Genomic DNA, 22,153 nt, shown 5'->3' on the forward strand with positions numbered 1-22,153 from the left:
ATACGGCAAAAGCTGGTTTGGTTTTTTTTTTTTTTTCTGTATAGATCAGCCCTTTAGGAACCCTGCTGGGGAAGATGGTATCTCCTGGATCCAGGTGACCAGGGAAAGGGGATCATGGCTCCCCTCCAGGGACTTTCCAGGAGAGTCCAAATCCTCTTGTCAAAGTGGACTGGATTACGATTGACAGTGTAATGCAGCCCAGTTACCCTCCCTGTGACCACACGGTTATTTCTGACCACATTCAATGTCTAGGCAGAGCTTCCAACTGGTATCAGAGAAGTTTTAATTTGTGGGGACAGAGAAAGAGAAACAGATTTTCTGAGAATTAGCTGGATTTTATCTTTGCCAATGACAGATTAATGTTCATTACGAAAGATTAAGCAATTAAAGGAAATCCCCATGAAAGAGCCAAAACATATACAAAGTTCCAAACACTGGTATGTTTACCGGAAGACAAACCCTTCCGTGCTCCTAAGAATATAGGAGTACAGCACTTTCCATTGCAGCAACAGCTACAGCCAATGACCTCCATCAGTGGAATGCTTTTTCTTCCACTTCCAGCATCAACAAATTCAATGTTTATAGTTCAAATAATTCAGATATCATGTAAATATTACCTTGCATCTTTAGAGGGAAGCAGCAATGGGTTTTGACAATAAATTGAGAGAGGGGGAAACTCTAGAGTCAGCAGTCCTAAACTCATTAGGTCACATTTATTAAACAGATTTTGCCATTTACCCTTTTGCCAGCAGAGCTAAATGCCAGTGCTCTTCATTCTTCATAAATAGTCCCCATCTCCTCTCAAAATGTCACCATAGGGACAGTCTTCCTTTTTGATTATTTTGCCTTTCTCCAGAAGGATGTTTTGCACCTCAGAAGCAGCTTGCTGCCCAAACCGAACAACACGTTCCTAAAAGGAAGATACCTCATTAAAAGTAGAGCCACAAAGGGTTGCAAAGGAGCCACACACTCGCAAACTGTTGGTGTGTAACTGCTCGTCACGGAGATGAAGAAGCACCATTAATTTGCTCTGCATGTAGGTACTGAAGGCACAGAACACAATTCCCCATCCCTGGTACTGTGGGAAGAAAAATAACACATTAAAAGTTTGTGAGGCTTCTAATGGAAGTAGCTCATGTGGGCTAAATCTGCTATATTCCGGATTTCCTTAAGGAGAAGGATGAGGTGGATGTCTCTGAAGAGCGGTGCTGGGAAAGGTTAAAGTGAGGGAAGCTGCCCCACCCCTGGGAAGGACCCGCAGCCATTCAGAGCACCCAGTGCTGCCCAGAATAACCAGCCCCAAATTCCTGCTGAGGTTTTGCTCCAATCCCCCTCCAGCTGCAGGCAGCCCTGAGAGCTGCCACGGGCAGCCCGGGACTCCAGCCATCCCTGGACCGGGTCACGCTTCTGATGCTTGCCACTATCCAGTGCTCTCCCCCCAACAGCAAAATACAAGGTTATCATCCCAGAGGAAGCTGCGTTAATCACTGACAATGGCTTGGACTGCGGTCTGCCATCACCTAAGAGTTACTGCTAAATGATAATTAAGGCAACGTAACGAACCCCACCTAGTATAGCCAAGAGAAGTAGTGCAGCACCAACCAATTCATCCTTAAAGACCATCTCAAGAAGAAACAATAAAATCCAGCCCTTTTAAAACCAGCTCCAAGAGCCTGTATAGCGTAGGAAGGGTGGTCTCGCATGGAAAGACATGCCAGGAGTGAGAAAAAACTGTCCCATCCACCACTGTATGCTATGGGCAAGTACAGCTTCACCACAGAGATGCTGAACACCTCAAGTTCCCGCTGTTTTTAATGAATTTCTACATTGTCATTTCCCCCCGCCCAAAGAAAAAGAATCAAACTATTAACTTATCTACACCTCTCACACCCTTTCAGTAAAATGGGAAACTACATAAACGTTGTACATCAAAGAGCTTCCTTCATTAAAATGTGAAAAATAATTTGTGTACTTTAGATGAAAGGTGTTCTGGGACTGTGAAGTATTCTGGCAAATTTAATTAAATCCCATAGTTATTCTCTCATAAAAATAAAGCTTTTGGGAAAAAAAAAAGTTATTAAAAATTTAACTGATTCACAGTTCAGGTCTGTTTTTTTCTTTTTGCAAAATCTTTACCTTATAAACTGAACCAGTGGTGAGAAGCAAAACTATTTTTAATGACCTATGAGTAAAGTTACATTTCCAGAGCACAAGTTCTCAGTAAAACTTTCAAATGAAGAGGAAAAATCCCCAAATAATTATGCATAGAATTCATTATGGGCTGCAATGATCTAAAAACAGAAATTAATTTGCTATGCAAATTTTAGTAAAACAGAAAAACCGAAGACTTCAGTTGTGAAAGATGGGCAGATCTAGCCATCATATTGTGGAAGCAGAGAGCTACTGAAACCACATACAATCAGATTACTCTTAGAGCAGTGTAAACACTTCTTCATAATTAGTCCTGACATAAATTAAAGCAGGAAAGTTTAATTTCATTCCTTATAGTTGCTAGGATGATTATTCATCAGTGCTAGTGGCCACAAGCTCAGGTTTATAACTAAAAACTGATTTTCACTAGCAAAAGCAGCCACCTAGCTGGAGCCAGACCCAAACCTCAGCATCTCCTTAGCCCCAGAGCTGCACACCTCTCCGGTCCGTCACCTTGGAGAACTGCCACTTGTACACGTACAGTGAACACATTTTGCTCGACTCCGAGATGAGAATATCATCAAAGCAACTGAAAAGCATTTCCTAGAAGAAGCAGCTTCAGGCTGCCTCCCTCTCAAGGTGGGGCTGTGGTAACCAGACTGTCACCAGTGGGGAACAGCTGCAAAGTTGAGACATAGCTGGCTACAAAGGTATTGTTTGGTTAGTATCTTCAGGACATGGTACAGATATCAAAAGAGAAAAAAATCAACATATGCGTCTAAGTGGAGGGGCAGGTAAGCTCCACATGTCCTGATGTCCCCAATCATTTCAATGGGGGATGCGCTGGAGGGTACCACAGCTCCCTGCAGACCCATGCTCCCCATTTTCTTTCTCATTCCCTCGATGCAGAGAGCACAGACGAAACGAAGCACAGTCCTACATCTTCACGTACTTCCCACCCCCACAGTACACTGCAGCAAAACCCTTGCCCGAGCAGAGGGCAGGTACCACCGGAGGACTCACCCGACCACCTTTCACCACCTGGGGTAGGACTCACCCCCCCTTAGCTGAGCACCACGTTCGTGTCCAACCTACGTGAGACATTTAACCAGGGGAGTGAAGCCACGTCAGATGAACGCTGCCCCGTGTTAGGCGTCCAACTTGAGCCCCACGTCATCTAATTACAATGCCAGGGAGGGTAGCCCAGGGCCCAGCGAGAGACTGTGCAGCTTCCCACCCCACGTCCCTGCCCCACGCTCTGCAAAACACTGGAGGCGCAGAGCCCGCAGAGCTGTCCTCAAAACATCCCCAGAAAAAGAGAAAGAGGTGACAAACTCCTAACCACACCTGAACAGATCTACCCCTTTTTCATTAGCTCCAGACCAAATGATCAGGTCAATGCCAGTGGACAACTTAACTTTGAGAAACACAAAAAATGTATTAGTGCCAACGCCTAATGCAAACCAACTGCGAAGAAAACTCCCTCCCCGCATGCACTCCGTTTGGCTTTCTCTCAGTTATTTCTTACTGGCAACACTTCAATGCTAATAAGACACCATGAGTGTATAAAATGTAATAAAGATGTTTACATTAAACAGCAGACTACGGATTAAAAGTATCTGTTCCGTGAGCTATGGAAGCTCATCTCCAAACATCTATTTTCAGGTAAACATGTACATATGAATAGAAAGAGATCTGACAGTGGAAGGATTATTTTATTTTATTTTTACTTTGCTGGCAAAGACATAACAAGTTCCAAGACTTTTAGCACTGAAATTAGCCAAACAGCCTTAAAATATGAGACAATTTTTTAGCAATGAGAGCAATGAAAGATTGGAAGAGCTTTCCCAGCAAGTGCCTGATTCACCATTACTTGTAGTCCTTGAATTGCAAACAGCTTCGTAAAAAGTACCCTTTAATTCAGCTTCCAAGGTAAATCCTGCAGCCTGCCTATGAAGCAGGGGAACAGATACGTGGACATATATTTTTGATCAGACCAGTGTTACCTCCTGTCTCTGCTCCAAACCATTCCCACAAATTCCTGATTAACTCTGTCCAGTTCTACTGCTCGCTGAAAAGCCACACAACCTGCTGCAAGGGTCAGATGGCAGGATGCGTCCTCGATTTTATTGGCCACTAGTGATTCTTCTCGCTTGTTTCAGGACTTGTTTCAGGAAAGGATTAGGCAGTACACCAAAGTGGCTCCACATAACCTTAGACACTGTTGAAACATCCTCCTCTGTACATCCCAGGAGGACAGGACTGCTCCTCTTGCCCTCCACATGCTCATAAGCTTGCAATTTTGCATTAACAACATCACTTCTCAATGCCCCTAAGTTTCCACTGGTGCCTTGGAAGAGCTGCAATAGATTTTTTTTCCAGTTTCCTCTGAACTATCATGCATTGATCACATGGGAAGGCAGATCATGGTCTGAAGTGATGCCAGGATAAAGCCGGTGCTCAGATGCTCAGACTGAACACCAGACACTAGAAGTCAATTTTCCTCTAGTATCATCGAACTGATTACCTTGTGGCGTGGTGCCATCGCTGGCACTTTGGGCATAAGCTTTCTGCAGGAGCACCTGGGTATAATTTAATGGACAATGATGCACAGGATAATGTCAGAGTCACTTCTGGGCTTACACACTAAGGGAGAGAATAACAGAAGACACAATAATACAAAATACTCTTGGAAACAAATCTCAAGGGTGATAAAGGTGACAGGAGGGAATACAAACTGCACATTTCTTTATTAATAAATAAATTACTTGGAGATTGAGACGAAATGTCCTGTCATCAGAAGCACCCTGAATAATAAAGGAGATTCTCTAAACATTTTCCAAAGAAGGGAAAACATGCAAATTACAGCTAGCTATAAAAATAGTACATCGTGAGCTGTTTTATGGGGTATAAAGCCAAGAGAGCTGAACAGCTTGAATGGAACAATTCTGCACGACTGGCCTCACTTAGGAAAATTTGAAACTATGTCAGAATGATACTAAGGGCCCTTTAAAGTAAATATTTTTGTAAACTGATGCGTTGTTTTAGGGTTCATATTACTAAATTAAAAGTTAAACAAATTCACTCCAGTGAAACCAAGACAAGCCTTGTTCCTTTTCTAATTTACAGCTACAAATGACAGGGAAATTATAAACACACAGACAGAGAATTTATCAAAAAACCTTGGTTTTCCACCACAACTAATTTTAAAGAAAAAGAAAAATGTTAACAATTACTTTCCTAAAATTGGAAATCATAAATGAAGGAAAGCTTGCACTATTAAAAGCTGCCAGAGATAATTCACAGAACAACGATAATGCAGTATCGTAGACTCAGAAATAGCTGCTCCCAGGAATGCTTTATTCATGCCTCACACAGATACAGGATGACAGACCAGATTTTGGCCAGGACCATGCTCTGTGATCCGTCTGGCACGCTCCTTCCCAGAGAGGCTGCTCAGCAGAGCCATCGTGGCTGCGCTGAGGACCGACGATCTCCAGTCCCGAGTGGGTGCTGCAGGTGCCTCCCCCACGAGCATCCCCCACTCCTGCTCTTTCCCAGCAACACTCACTGGCACTTCTCTTGTTGTATGGCCTTAAGTTACTTTGAAAACTGGTTTCAGAAGCCCGGGATAATTAAGTGGCTCAGGGCAATGAAATTTGTCTACACTCACCAGGAAAATGAAGAACATCTGTAATACGAATGCCTCAAAACTCTACAATGAATTCAATTCTACCAGTGAGTCTGCCCAGATTTACCCACTAGTTCCTACATGCTTTCATAAAATTAAACAAGCGAGGGGAAAAAAAAAAAATCACATATCACAAAACATTTTCATTTTTACTTGATTTTGTTTCAAGGAAGTGCTAGTAATGGTCCAACATAAATATTTATCAGACCACTCAAATTCTAATAAATGAGAGTATCCTTCAACTTGCATACACAATAACCGAAAACTATTTTAGAAGACGGCAACAAGATGCAAGGAGTCTGAAGCAATAAATTTATTCCCTTCTGCCAAATAGATATTACAGTGCAGGCAGGTCTGGTTTATTGTAAACTATATCATCTGGTGTTTCTAGTTTCCATTATTAGTCATTTGAAGCCATGATTAGGGTTTTCCAACACCGACTGGCTTCCTTTTAGACTCTAGCCACAGTTTGTCAGGAATTTCTATCACTCTTGAGGTAACTTAAAAGATATCAAAATAGAAGATCAGACTGCTATCCTTAGCACCATAAATAAATCCATGGAGTCTGTAATAATTTGAACTCCACCTCCATTTAATAGTATCTTCAAGATTTCAGTGCTGTGAAAGACAGGCTTGTCTAATTCATTTGAATTTCAGGGCTGAAAGTACCTAAAGATAACCACTTAATAGGGTCATCTCCAGCTTGTGTTCTTATCAGAGGGCCTCTACAGGGGTGGAAAAAATTAGTGCCAGCTAATGCCTAAATTTAAAGTCCCAATGAAAATCAGGGGACTCAGACTCCTGAGTAACCTTAGGAAATGAGGTTAGTAAGTTTTGAAAGTGTTGCTTAAGTCCATGCTTATGGGCTTTGCAAGAACATTAAAGATCCCCTAAGCATTTCATTAATACCACTATTTTATCTCTGTGTTCAGTTTCAGTGGGACTTAAGAAGATGTTTCAGTCCTTTCCTGAGAAGCAGCAAAAGACTTATGGCTTCAGTTTTCCCACCCATGCAGTGGAGTTAGTCATTCCTTGCATCCCAGGGCACTGCCACACCAACTCCGATCAAACCTACAGAATTCTCTGCAGCAGGAGATGCTGAGTGTGTCTAGTCTCTCTGCGCCTTTAGAACTCATTTTGTTCATTTGCTATTACTAGTACATCCACGGGTAGCGTACGGGTAAATATAGAAACTCTTTGAGTGCCAGGCTGTTACATCAACTGTGCACAGAGTAGAAACACATGCCAGACTAAAAAGCAGAGCTTGAGTCAAAAATGCTGTTTAGCTGAACCACAAATCATTAAAAAATGAGAAGGAAGACGTCAGCGTTTAGGCTAGGACTGATCTCATCTAACTCAACCCTTCGAGAAGTCAGGAAGTCTTGCTAGTTGTCCAAGTCCCCACTGCAGCCAGAAAAGAGGTACAGTTAGATGGTATTCAGTCACCCAAGGTAGGTGGTACCATAAACCCATATGCATTTGTTAGACTCACCACCAGCTCCTGAGACAGCAAAAATACACCACTTGCTGTGTTATCAGCACTATGAGGGTGTACATACCAGAGCTGTGAAAATCCAGGTTTTTAAGAAGGCAGTAGAGGACCTCTGACAGAGACCATTTCCAGAAGAGTAGAGCTATCGCTGTGATGAAAACTCAGAGCACACTGTCATCCCACAAAAATCTTTAACAGACCTCTGCTCATTTGGTGTTACAACAAACTGGAAATATAGAGGGGTTTTTACACAATTCTCTTCTAAGGAACTGCCGTTAACAGACTGGTGAGAAGCGTGGAGGAACACACCAGGCAGGAAGCAGTACTAGAGATGACGAAATGGCTCAAGCTTCTCCATGGCCCCTGAGCTGCATAAGGGGAAAGTTACCACCCACTTCCACAAATAAGATCAAAGCATCAGATCTTGATGACTTTCTACAGATAGAAAAGAGGGTGGGATGCTCTATCTAGCACTGTGTTCTCAGAAAATGAAAAATCGTAAAATATTAGTTGCATAAATCTCATCCCCTATACTCTTAAAAACCTTTCCACTTTTTATTTCTAGAAGTGCATTTATGTGTGGGTTTCATATTGAGAGACAATTCCCTGAAATTAGGCTAAAAACATGAATCTGGTAGAGAGGAGTCATCACAAACTACTTAGCATGTAAACCTGACAGCATATATTCTTGTTTACAGTTGGTTTACAGTTAACAGGGATGGATTACATCTGACCAAGGCAAGGTGTTTAGTGTAGACCTCTATCTCTGAGCTAGTCATACAAGGACCTTCGCACATTTTTAGAGCATGATTCGTCCAACTTACTTCATATTTTTACTTTAGGGTAAAAAGAATCATGTTTCTCAATTGCCCATTTCTCTCTGTTGACTATGAGGAAAGCCTGGAGTGACGAGTTCTGACTGTAGATGACCATAATTCATCATATAGATTACATCTCTCGAGTCCAAGAGAATGAGAGGGATGCAAAAAAAAAAGCGGTTCTGAATGGGAGACAGAAGGAAAAAGACACTCCATAAATGGCAGGATCACATTACATGTCCCTCAGTGCAGGGATCTTAAATTGCAAGCTTGTGACATTTATACCAACAGTCAATAAATAGGCCAACGAAGACAGAAAATCAATGAGTTTCAACCGTACACCTAGGCTGGTGACAAACTCAATCTCCATTGAGGCAGAGAATCAACAAGTAAGAGTTCTCTATTTAAAAAAAAAGTTCTTTTTTTTTTTTTAATCTCTAGAAAAGTCTTAAACCATTTTTTCAGCTATGACTCATGAGCTGAGTTGTAAACCCATGAGAAATATAGTCTGCTGGCTAAGGTACTAGCGGGAAACCAGGGATGGAGTTGGAAAAGGTCAGGAACTGCTGCCTTCCACTTCAGGAGTTTTTATTGATTTACAAATTTGTACCAGCTCTGCCTCCTGGAAAAGGAAAGTAAATCCACTGAGACAAATCTGTAAGTGATTCACAAGGCTGTGGGACCAAATACATGTAAAATTTCACTTCATCAAATACTTCTAGCTGGCAAACACTCGCTATGCTTCTGGTTACTACCACACATGAACGAGAGTATTTAGCAGCGAATGCTGTAACACAACAACAATAACCCTCAAAACCGATCCTCCGCGACACAAGGCAAAGAGCAGCACTGCGGGAAGGAAATCCCAAGCTCACCCCCATGGCACATCTCTTATCAAACTGCAATAGCACCAAGGTTTGCACATAGACCCTATGCAGAGAGATCCATATTGGCCAATATGGAGGAGACTCCCAAGCTCGCTGACCACAAACCACTGTTCAGAGCCGAATGGAGAACAGCCTGTTGTGGAACCCACACCAAAAGCCAGGTCAAGCTCAGTGGAGTTAGATGCACCTATATGCACCTGTATACATCTATAGTGGAACAGGAACAAAGCCACCGTGCCAACAAGCGTGCGGCAGCGTGGTGCGGTGCGGATCCACCATGCAGGCCAGCTCCTCCTCATTCCCCTCCTCGGTATCGATGTGCCTCGGAGAACACAGGCACATCTCACTCAGCACGTGGGGTGACACCATTGAGATGGAATATTGCAGAAGAATAAAAATAATGCACTAGAGAAGAATTTTGCTGAAAGCACAAACTTGCTTGGAGTCCAGCCTGCTCACATATCAGGATGAATTTGGCCCAGTTTATATCCTAATGATTATAATGGATACTGCAGTCTTCTTTTCATTAAGGCAGCAGCCAAAAATATTGATTTGTTGTACTTCGCGCTCCTGCTTACCTTCACAAATTTCAGGAGAGACGGTACATAAGCCAATAGAGTCGGTCAGTTTAAAAGTGACAAATTAACTGCGCTGAAAGTAAATAAACAGCTATCTCTTTGTAAATTAATCCAATATGTGACTTGAGCTCTTTTCTACAGCTAGAAAGCTGATTCATCATTCAGCAGCATTTAAGTTGCCACCAGTTCAATAGGAGAGTATTAATGTTGTGTCCTATTTGACATAGCAGGTCAAATTCTGCACTCGGGTTACAACAGCGCAACTCAGAGTAACTCCTGAACCCTTGCTCTCCACATCACCCCGGCTGCAGCTATGCACCCAAGTGTTCTCCAAGTTGGTTTTGAGAAGACTTAAATTGTATTGAACAGTTGGGAAAACAGAAAGAAGAATCCAAAAGTCTTTTGATCTGCTGGATTATCAGGTGTTTTCTGGAACAGTTTAGAAAAACAGCACAGCTTGGTGCATTTTCATGAAAATACTTGTGAAAGTGTGAAAGGCAGACAAATATTTGCAACTTTTAAAGGTTGGGGGTTGGGGGGTTTTGCCCCCCCCCCCCCCCCCCCCCCCCCCCCCCCCCCCCCCCCCCCCCCCCCCCCCCCTAGATTTCAATTCTGGAAAGAAACTAAGTATGTTAAATGTGGAATATTGAGTACATGACAAAATACATGTCAAAACATGATTTGTGCTTTACTGAATGGGGCCCCTAATTTTTATAGGCTATTGCCCCTCCCAGTCTAGGCACAGGGTAAAAAAACTGTTTAATTTATTAATGAGTGACATGCACTAACTTAGTGTCCCTACCAATTCCTTTCAGTTCAATAAATGTTGAATCCTGAGATTTCCAGAGCAATACTGCAGCATTTGGACCAATCTCCCATTGCTTTATAAAGAACCTGTTTAGCTGAAGTTGATGCTACTCAATAAGGAGGTAGACCAAAATTTTCAAATGCAGGAACTTAAAATTGAAATTCACGTTCAACTGCCTCCATAATGTCGACTGAATGCCTTCAACTGCGATTAGCACTGTAGGATACGTGAGTTCTTAACGTTTCTGGAAATTAGAGTAGGAGCCCTCTTGACTTCTGACACTCAAGTTCGATGTTTCTGGACACAAGGTTTTGACTCTATCGTCAGTGCACAGCTGCAGCAGAGACTATAGCACAAATAGAATAAAAATATTTTTCACTGCTTATGCTCAGATGCGATCCACAGCATTTGCAATGTCTGTTTTTCATAACGTTCAGTTTAGAAAGTTGACATTTGATTAAACAGTTTGAATTTGCCAAAACATACATTTTAATCTTATGTTTTAATACCACATTCTCAATTAAAAGCTTTAGCAAAAGACATACAAAGTCTGCTTAAACCACAGTAAACCCACAGACCTAACATATTTAATATAATTTCTGAAACTGTTGACTAATATTTTCTAATTTCTTCACTACTTCTAGTACCACAGCTGCACCATTACTCCCAACAGCTATCAGATATTTAAACAGCCAGTCTGTTAAGTGTTTTACTAGATAGCCTTTTATACTTACTATTTTCCACATTTTCCAATAGGGTGACGTGCTAGTGAAGTTCAACATCTTAAAAATCTTCACTCTATTAATACTGTTTTCTAACATCAATGTTCATAATACTACAGCCACCAAAGGAAAGCTAGCACAGTTGGTTTACAGTTAAGCATCTTCCCCTGCATTTCTACCTTTACACAAGCACGCCAACACTGAGGAACAGTGTGCTACAAGTAAGCGTATTATACAGAATGGCGTATCATTCCAGACTGCTAACTCCCATGAAAAATGACTCCCAACAACAGTGAGAACAAGACCACAAACAGGTTTTAGGATGAAATAATTTTTGTTTCATGCTCCTTATTTCCTTTCATTGGGTTTAACACTGCATTCAAGGTCATGAGTGTTGTGACTCTGTGGAGGTGACCTGAGTAATTTACAACAATCAACAGATAATACATGACTGGAAGTGAGTCATTCCATAACTATCACTGCTTTCTAAATGGAGTCATCACATAGCTGCTGAAAAGGAATGTGTATTATTTCACACTCACAGAGTGATGAATGTAACCAGGTAATTAAATCATGTCATTGGTGTGCCTGGAAAATCCTTATTTATAATTTTATCTTGCCTGTTAAGAAGAACTGAACTTCTTGTTAAGGGTAGAAATTAATTATACCTAAGCTTTGCTTTTGCAAGAGCCTCTGTGAAGGGAAAAGGAAATTAGAAACAAAACTCACCGGTTTCTTCATCTATGCTGAATCTCCCCAGGCCGCTGCCATCCCTGATGGAATACTGGATCTCTCCATCCCTTCCAGAGTCCTCGTCTCGAGCAACAACTTGCAAAACACTTGTACCAATGCGGGAGTTTTCCTTTACAGATCCAATGACAGCAAAGTCAGGAAAATAGGGGGTATAGAGATTTTCGTTAACATCCACCACTTCAACTTCCACAAAAGAAACCGAAGAGAGGGAAACCGGGCGCCCCTTGTCCTTTGCGCGCACAGTCAGGTTGTAGAACTGCTGCTTCTCGTAATCGAGCTCTTTGTTCAAGCGGATGGCACCGCTCGCTTTGTCTATCTCAAACCGCCCATTGTAATCGTTCACCAGCGAATAACGGACCTGGCCTCCCAAGCCGAGATCTGGATCGTGAGTTTCCAACCAAGCTATGACAGTGCCAACTGGCAGGTCCTCAAGGACCTTCACGTTGTAGCTGGATGGTATAAAGGCTGGAGAGCAATCATTGACATCGTCCAAAAAAACCTTCAGAGGCACAATGGAAAACTGCTGGTGGCCACTCTCTGCTTTGTCCCTAGCCTCGATCTTCAGGGTGTAGTTTGCTTTTGATTCCCGGTCTAGTTGATCGGCCACATACACCATTCCTGTGGAACTGTTGATAGCAAATTGCTGGGTGTCTGTCAGTACTGAGTAAGTCACTTCACCATTAGATCCTAGGTCTTTATCTCTGGCTTCTACCTGAATAATCTCTGTACCAAGACTTGTACTTTCTAAAATATTAACTGAGTAACTGTCCTGTAAAAAAACAGGCTTGTTATCATTTGCATCCTCCACAGTGACAGTCAACAGTCTCCACGCAGATTTCTGTGGATTACCTAAATCATAAATGGTAATATTAAGGAGATAGAGCTCTGCTTTTTCACGGTCCAAGGGCATAAGAACACTAAGCACCCCCGTCTCCATGTCAATGTTGAAACAACTATCTACATTACCATCAGAAATTGTATAAAGTACTCTTCCATTAAAGCCTGAGTCTGCATCATAGGCTTTTATCCTCAGGATGGTGGCACCAACTGGCAGATCCTCTGAAACCTTTACATCAGTAGGGAAGGATTTGTCAAAATGTGGTGCCTGCCTGTTCACTGAATAAAAATCGAGAAAACCATCTTCCAAATTCAGCTTCACATTTGCTTTTGCCTTTTTCAGTAATTTTTCTGCTAGCTTTTGAGCGACTCTAGTTTCTCTACAGCTAAAGGTCTTTGAAGACACTTTCCCATGAACTACCGAAATATTAACAAACATAGCATCAGCAAAGTTCTCTCCATCAGTTGCCGTTATCTTAAGGCCAAAATTGCTGTTCTTTATGCCAGAATTAATTAGAGATTTTTTAAGTTGCAGGACACCAGAGTCAGGATTTAAATAAAAAATGCCAAGTTCATTTCCAGAGATTATTTTGTACTTCACAAGCTCTAACTCATCTATGTCTATTGCAGAAACAGCAGTGATGTGACCACCAACGGGAAAATCAGAAGAAATCACTCCCTGACATGCCACTTTTTCAAAGAGGGGTTTGTTATCATTGACATTGCCAATGTATATGGTGACATTCACCTCGCTTTCATGGCGGTAGGGAGAACCCCAGTCGGAAGCTCTCACAATGAACCTGTAGCTTTCTGGTGAGGACTCAAAATCCAGTTCTTCAGATGTGCTGATGACACCTGTAAACTGGTTTATTGTAAATGGTAGCGAGTTCAGACTGGCAATGCTGTATGTTATGTATCCATTTTCCCCCCTATCTTTATCAACTGCTGAAACTGCCAAAACACTAGACCCCACAGGGACGCTTTCGTTGACGAACGAGCTGTAGGAGGGCTGCTGGAACTCCGGAGTGTGATCGTTGGCATCTTCTAACCTGACAGTAACCTGTGCTTTTAAATCGCCACCTTTGTTCGTATATACTTCTAATTCATAGAGGTCCTTCTCAACGATTTTCAAAGGACGAGCAGTAGTAATAAGGCCTGTGTTAGGATTGATCTTAAAATACTCAGCTTCCTCACTTGGAGATATTCTATATTCCACACCCTGTGGCTCAGGCATCAGCTTAACTGCTGCAACCACCACACCAGGAGGTGAAAATTCACTGATCAAAAAATCATATGCTTCCTTTTCGAACTTCATGGGGATACTTTCCTTCTTGGGACTAGCAATGTGGACCAGTTTGACCGCAGAAAATTTCTGAGGAGATCCTTTGTCCTTCGCTTGGAGAGTAAGATTATAACCATACGGGAAGCTGTCCCAATCAATAGGCTTTCTTTCTTTGATTTTGTACTCATTCATCCATTTACCTTCTTTAGTCAGAAAGAACTGTTCTAGTGGATCTCCAGCCACAATAGAAACAGATTCTATTTCTCCATTGGCTCCTTCATCCAGGTCGTCAATGTTAACAACTGCATAGGTAGGCTCCTTGTCTGATGGGAAGGGAATATGGGTTACTACATTTATCGTCGGGGCATGTTCATTTATACGTTCAATGTGAACATAAAGCTTGGCAGTGCTGCTTACGCCATTGTTTCCGTAAAGCTTCATCCCACGGTCCACAGCCAAAATCTCAAGATCATACCTGTTTTTTTCATCGTAGTTTAAGCGGCCACTTAAGGAGATAACACCACTTGTAGGATGAACTGAGAACAGATCAACTTTGTTTTTGAAGTAATAATAAAATTCACCATTGGACCCAATATCCGCATCTGTTGCGGTCACTTGTGCAATGCTAGTCCTTAAAGGAGTGCTTTCCGCTATCGTGACAGAGTACGTGGTTGGTGAAAACAAAGGTCTTAAGTCATTCATATCCAAAACCTGGATGTTCACTTTTGTCCATGCTTCCAAGTCCTCTCCTCTGACAGACCCTTTCACCATCAATAAATAGTTGTCCTGGATTTCTCTGTTCAATATAGCAGAATTCCCACCTTTAGTCCTTATTCTTAGGAAGCAAAAGTCAGCAATAATGACCTCCTCTGCTTTAAAAAAGCCCTCGTCATCACCAGACACTATCCGGTACTTGATATCCCATGAAAGGTCAGCCAAGGTAATGCCCATCCTCGTTTGACTGTTGACATAGGTCCTGGCTGCAGAATTCTCGTACACCGTAGCATTGTAAGTGGAATGTGTAAAGTGAAAACCAAGCGGGGTGGTCCCGTGAGCTACCTGGCAAATGGAGGCCAGGAGCTTCACAATCAGAAGGGCTAGGCATGACGGAGGTAGCCGTGAGCCTGACCAGTGGCCCATATTCACCTCCATCACATCATTCTTTCACCCTGTGACAGAGAGAGAAAACAGGAAATAGTTGATCAAGAGATAAAAACTGTACTGTGAAGTTTCATGTCAAAATTACTTATTAAATTTTTAATTAAAAATAAAATATATGTACTAACTAGTCACTATATATTTAACAAAGCAGAAAGGGAGAACACTATACACACACACAAGCACACCAGTTTTGAATTATATTTTTACATGTGTGTGAGTGTGTAATATCTATGCATGCACGCATACATGCACGTATACATAACTATATATATGTGTGCATATACACTTTTTTAACATAACAAACCCTGAGGCCCTACCAGATCTATACACACCTGCACATAGTCCAGAATAATAAACACAGTGAAATAAATTAAAATCAGACACACACATTTGAATAAGTTTACATAAAAGGATGAACCACATACAGAATTTGTTGTTTTTATTTGTCAGTAGCTCCAACTAAGCCTAAACTTGTTTGTTTTCGGAGCATATTGGAAAACTCATTTTTAGTCCCAGTGTTTGGAAAGAAGACAGGATTTTCATTATGTATATAGCACTGTGATAGTCAAATGTTACCAGGTTTTTTTATGGACAGTTAAGAAAGATCACACGGTTGATGAAATTTGAGCCACCAAGAACAACCAGTACATAAAAGTCACTACACAGCCATTACTTTAACTACAGATACCTTCAGAAATATCAAAATTAAGGAAGAATTATGGCTAATTAAAAGCAATTGCATACATATATACTATGCATACACATACCCAGATACTGAGGACAGGCAAAATACAATGAAGAAAATAAAACTGCTCAATAAAGCTCTCAGATGAAGACTCAGGTTAGGAAACAGCACAGCTGAGATAGCTCGTAGGACTTAACTCTACCCTTGCATATGTTCCACAATGCATCTGTAACTACAGTCACCACTTTCCACCAAATACACTGGGTAACATATCCTAAATGAGGCCACGGACGATAATTTTTTTCTGCATGTCCAATAAATGCTCCATTTGCTGGGTATTACTGCCATCCCAACCTAAGAAAGGTGAAGGCGCCCTCCAATCTACTGCCTGTCCTGCTGCCAGCAGGCCACCCCGACTAGCAAGAGCGTAAATGCATCCTTACTCAGGTGGAGTGAATTCCAGCTTACATCACATTTCACTTTGGTAACCCCAAGCAGAATTTGGCTACACATAAGGCACACGATTCCATTGCTGTGAGCCTATCTCAATCCAGTCTGTCCCACTCCAGCCACCTCAAAGCAGTGACAGCCTTTCCATTGATTTCAAAAGGCTCATTATAAATGTATGTATCCAAATGCAATTAATAAGCAGCCATTTGGGGAAGATTTGGAGTTCCTCCTTACAGTCCTGTTGTGGAATAGCCCCAGTACCTCGTTCCAGGGATCGAAACTGGGAGTTTAAACGGAGACAGGGTAAACGAAGACATTGGCTGAAGGTTACTGGAGGGTGCTGCAGAAGCTGGGGGCCAGGTCCTGCTTATTGCTTCCCACTGAAAGGAGAGGAAAGGAGCCCAAGGAAACTAGGCAGCTGCTTACAGTGAGGTAGTGTGAATAAGCTTCTTTGTTACAGAGTACATTCGCTCCTACTCGTGAAAATCATAAAAATCAATTCTAAAAGGCAATTATTGAAAGACCCACTGCACACATACATTGTTCTCATTGTCATTTAAAAGCTGCTTGAAAACGTAGTTTTCTCCAAGCTAGAATACAGAGTGGAAAAGGATAGGAAAAGCCGATAATGACAGGGGTTAATTTAAATTTCCAACATGATTTCAACATCCCCTAGGAGACTTATAAATTGCACGCAAGTTTTGGAATATGAATTCATGTTAGTTATCACTTCCAATATAACTGAATGACTATTGCAGTTTTAAGTACTAACGACAATCAATTTATCGCACTGGTGTTATAATGTTCACACAACACTTAACTTCCTGATCCCACAGTCTATATCCCATTGCTTAACACATTAATCAATTTGATCAATTCTCCCAAGTGTTTGTCAAGGCACTCATCTTTCGATACACTTATTTTCCCATGCAGTTCTCCCCCCGCTTTGTTTCCTTCTTATTTTCTTTTCTATTCTACCAACAAAAAACCCGAAACTCTTTAAAAAGAAAATAAAAACGTAAGACTGTACCACCTCCTGGACCTGCATTCCCCAGTAACAGACAAATCCCCACAGAACTACATGTGATAGTTTCTTTTCTGAATGTGCCCACTCAATTGCTATGCATGTATCGTGTGAGTCCTATGATTAACATCTTATCCCATACAGTTTATACATCAAATATGCACAATTATGCAATATGCTTTGTGTACGTGAGGGATCAGGTATTCCCGTGCTTCTCCCCATGCTCAGTTGATCCCTAGGAGACCCAGGATGGAATACTTCTACTTCAGCTAGGAAAGATTTTTTTTTTTATTGTTGTTGCCATTTCACTCAGCTAAAAGATCAGAGCAGTGGCACCTGATTTTTCAGCACAGCAAACATTCATCAACTTAATCCACCAGTGTGAAAATATCAAAGTCCCTTATTTTCATGGGGCTTTATGCGATCACTTTGAGTACTGCCACTAAAAGCTGCTGCTTCAGCCTAGCGTGGGAGACGATGCTCTCAAGTAGAAAATACAACCAATATATGGTATGCTGCCAAGGAAAAGCCAGCCAAGGGGAATGAGAAATTCTAATGAGAGAGACCCAACTCATAACAAAATAAAGGGCTGTGCCTCTTCTGTAATGTGGCATTATTAAAACACTCAACAGACAAATCACTGTATTGCTGCCTTTCACCAAGAGCACTTCAGCATCCTCCATCTATACTGCAATACCAACCTCTCCGCACTGCTAAAAGTGAATTTTTGCTGGCTTACTATGGAGACTGATACTATGTTTCATATGAGCACCCATACTTTATTTTACCGCAGCTCAGCAGCTTCCCAGAAATAGGTCTCTTTGGAGTAATGAAATGAATCGTATTAACCTATTTACATCTCATTTGGTGGTCTAGTTTTTCCTGTCCATACCATAGTTCAGCCTGAGCTGGTTTCTCTCAGTCATTCATGGCCATCAGCATGGGGCTTCCAGGTCCACCGTAATCAGAAATCAGTTTTCCTGAGAAATTCATTGTGGCAAGCAAAAATGATTTAAAACTTTACCTTCAGGTTAGCCATACCCAAGGTTACAGACTCTGCCGTGGCAGACAGGCATCAAAGTAGATACTTACAAAGCTATGTGATTAAGTGAACCTAATGAAAAAGTTGTGTATATCCCAGGCAATATACCATGACAACCTTATGCTCCCATTCCATTTATCTATGTATTCTTAGAGAAAGCCAGGGCTAAGACCTAATCTCAAATACACTGCTGTAAATCCTGCCATGTCAATAGTCTACAAAGTTTTAGTGGTTCAGTGCAATCAGGATCAGTCCTGAAACACTAAATTCCACCTAGAAACAACATGCGTATGTGTGTGTGTGTGTGTGTGTTTGTGAATGCATGTTTTAGTTATGTACACGTATGTATACACAAACACACAGTTTGTGTATTTTTAGGTATAATTTCAGGGTTGGCACTAGAAAAATTGGACCTTCACATCAGGCAGCACTTTCAGAGTTTGATTTCATTTCAGATGTGGTATGCAGAGTTGTAACAAGCTCCTCATTGAAGTTATTCATCTATCCATATATTTATATGGCCATCATCATTATATTATTTGAAAGTCCCAATGGATGAGCTATTAAACTGGCACTTGGGCTACCCAGGAATGTTTTATTCATTTACTGAATTCCTTTCTTCTGGGATATTTGTTTTTAAGAGCTCATAATACATACATACTCAACGCAAAGGAAATGTAATGCGATAGGTTACAGAAACAATGTACAAAGCAACCTACCGTAAATTAAAAGGCATTTCTTTAAAGGCACTTCTTGTCAAAAAAATGTTATGGTTTCAAGTAAAGAAAAAGCTTATGATTACTTTTGCTTGATTTTGAAACATTTAGGCAGGAGCTACTCAAAAAAAAAAAAATTCCCCTGGTACTATTCAACATGTTTAGTCTGAAGAAAAGACACAGATCTAACAAGAGCAGAGACTAAAAGAAAAAACCTCCTAACTACCCAAGGAGGTGACAAGATAACACAAAGTCAGAGTCCAGCATCTTTCCACTCTAGCTCACATTAAATACTCTGGCCTTGAAGTAGGAAGGAAGGAATGGAGAAATAGAATAGTGTGTCTTGATTTTTAATACTCTTTAAAACAAACTTGAACATCATGGAGAACTCTATTATTTCACAGTCAGTTCTCCATTCAGTCACTTTCCTTCGTTCCTGGGCAAAGATTTAACTACGTGACCCAAACCTTGCAGAATAGCAGAAAAGCTGTAGGTGGCTGGTGCTCCTTAGAGGAATTGAGAGGTATGAGCGTCATTCCTTTTTCTCATCTTGGCTCCAGCAACCTCCAGTCTGGGCTGCATCCAAACATAACACCCCGCCAGACTGAGAAGGAAGACTCAGGACCCAGGAACTGGCAGGATCCCTGCACATCAAAATCGTGGCTCTAATTCAATGTGCAGATGTAAAACAAGTGCTGTGTGATCCTTTGTTTGACTCCCTCTCCCTAGGCTAATTCTTCTAATCCCAAAGATCTCCATACCAGAAAATACTTGAAAAAGAAAGCAATGCATATACCTCTTGGGAAACTCTGAAAATATTAAAAAAGAGCCAAAAGGACTTTTATAGAATATAAGGAATACAGCAGGTAAACTTCTTCAGCAAACAGGAGGAATAAGCTTTTAGCAGACCACAATAGGCGAAAGAAAAGAGCCTTCTCCTCTCTCCCTACTTACCATCCAAGCCCAATTACACCCTATGAGATAAAGATTTTTCCAGCCGACCATCAGGTAAATTAACTTAGGCAATGCAACTAGCTAATACAATACAACTATTTAAGACTTTCTACAGGTCCTTTGAAAGAGAAGACAGAAGAAACCAATCTGTGCTTTAACTTCCATCTTCACTACAAGGACCCAATGAACCTCTTACCTATAGGGTCCTCTGGGCTGGGAGGAGAAAAAACAGTTTCTCAACTTCAGGTGACAAATTTCTGAGAGTCAAGGTATTTATGCACCTGTGTGCCTGGGAAAAAAGTGTCAAGAAACCTTGACTTAAAGGTTTTTACCTTGATTGCTATTTCTCTTCGAGAAGGTGGGAAAGGGAGGGTGCCTCCTCACACAATGCAGGAGTGGTGACCTCATGGTATGGAAAAATACTACAATTTGGAATTATCACTCCTTTCTCATGAGAGTTGTCACAATTCTCTTTCAAAAGGAAGCTATTTAAATTCTATTAAATAAGCAGCTTTAGAGCAAAAAGGTGTATTTGAAAATATAAAGGTCTTTTTTAGGAGGCAAAATATTAACTTCACATGCACTTGAAGTCTAAATAGTATGTAGTGAAGTCATGCATCTGCAGCAGGAACAGAAGCTCTTGATTTTGCTGGAAGTGACCTCAATCTTACAACTCCTTCCTTTCACTTAAACGTCAACATCAGCAGTAGCGTATCTATTCTTACGGTCTAATCACCAAAACACCAAACGTACAAGTTTGTCACAGGCAGATCCATGTACCTAAATAGATCCTCTTATTCTCAGTGCTATTTTCCATCAACAACAGCAACCTGCCTACACAAAAACTTCTGCACAACCAGGCCGTGAGGACCTGCGAAAAGGGTGCAATGAACGTTACAAAGCATTTTGACTGGTTTGTAGTTGTTACCTATTTAAGGCTTACGTCAAGCTGCATCAGTGATAGGAAAAGATGGTTTTCACCATCTGTTGTTGATACTGCAACAAGGAGGTGGGAGCCCATGTACATCAGTGCCCTCTCTTGAAAGGAGCCTCTTCCATAGCACAGAACTACAGAAAACTCTTCCAAACTCACGGAAATTCATATTTAAGGCACATGGAAGGTATCGATCTAGGAGTTTAAAGACCAAGGTGTTATTCTACCAGCAAACCTCTGCAACGGACTAGAGATAGCCATGGATTTTATACTCTTCCCTCATTACACAGGCAATATCACTAGCATGTTGTCAAATCAGAATAGGGCAAAAAGCACATTTAAACGGCACCTCCTCTAGCCAGACATCTTCCTTGAGCTGCACTCCACAATAATTTACCCAGCTAGGAAAGGCTAACAATTTAGTGGCCAGGAAAAGAAATCAGAGTATAGAATAAGAATTTAGTATTTGTGCCATACGGAAATGAATTAAAAATGTGCATTCAACCCTAGGCAGGAGGGGGAAAAAAACTGACACCGACAGATTTACAACAGGGGATATATTCATGGACCTACCTGCTCCCCGATGAGCACAAAGATATGCTTTTCCATATATATGATTATATCACGATGTGTTTATCCCGAAAAGAGAAGATGAAGACAAAATGACCATTTCTGCAGAGTAAGCCCTTGCAAGAGACAGCGCTATAAATCCTAACCTTCCTTAGAGCTCCAAATCCTCCTGCTGCCTGCATATAATTTCACACGGGAGAAAGGCCGCTCAGCATGTAGCGAGTGTAATTCAGGCCGTCCCTAGGAAGTGAAGATTTAGCCACCCAGCCGTATGTTATGAATAACTTTGTTTTGCTAGCAGGTGCTGGGGATTTTTTCCATACAACACCAATTTTTGCCAAGTATCAGTTCATCAGCAAATGCTTCCACTTGCGAGCAGGAGCCAGGCGTCATTTGTCTTCCTGGGGAGCGGGTGCAAAGGGTCTGTCGGACTCCCTTCCCCCTCGAGGATGAAACGTGGCTTGGGGAAATGGTAGAGGGGGAGAGGGGAGGAATAATTTGCCGCCATGCGAGATCTGTCAAAAGGGAATTCCTGGGAGCCACCTTACAAGGGATTTGAGCTTGTCCCTTGGTGGTCTGCCCCCAGGGAAACAAAGGC

General features: G+C 41.5%; 1 protein-coding gene across 10 annotated transcripts in view; it reads right to left on the reverse strand.

The window, feature by feature from the left end:
- The window catches only part of FAT3 (FAT atypical cadherin 3), a 422,077-nt gene that overhangs the window by 317,509 nt on the left and 82,415 nt on the right, over window positions 1-22,153 (reverse strand). For all 10 annotated transcript variants that reach the window (XM_030042467.2, XM_030042469.2, XM_030042466.2 and 7 more), the window contains exon 2: window positions 11,877-15,188. In XM_030042467.2, the coding sequence (XP_029898327.1) occupies window positions 11,877-15,171 (3,295 nt within the window). In that variant the 5' untranslated portion in view covers window positions 15,172-15,188. The remainder of the gene's footprint in view (window positions 1-11,876; window positions 15,189-22,153) is intronic.

The sequence above is a fragment of the Aquila chrysaetos genome, chromosome 19 (assembly GCF_900496995.4).
Source record: "Aquila chrysaetos chrysaetos chromosome 19, bAquChr1.4, whole genome shotgun sequence".
Lineage (NCBI taxonomy): Eukaryota > Metazoa > Chordata > Aves > Accipitriformes > Accipitridae > Aquila > Aquila chrysaetos.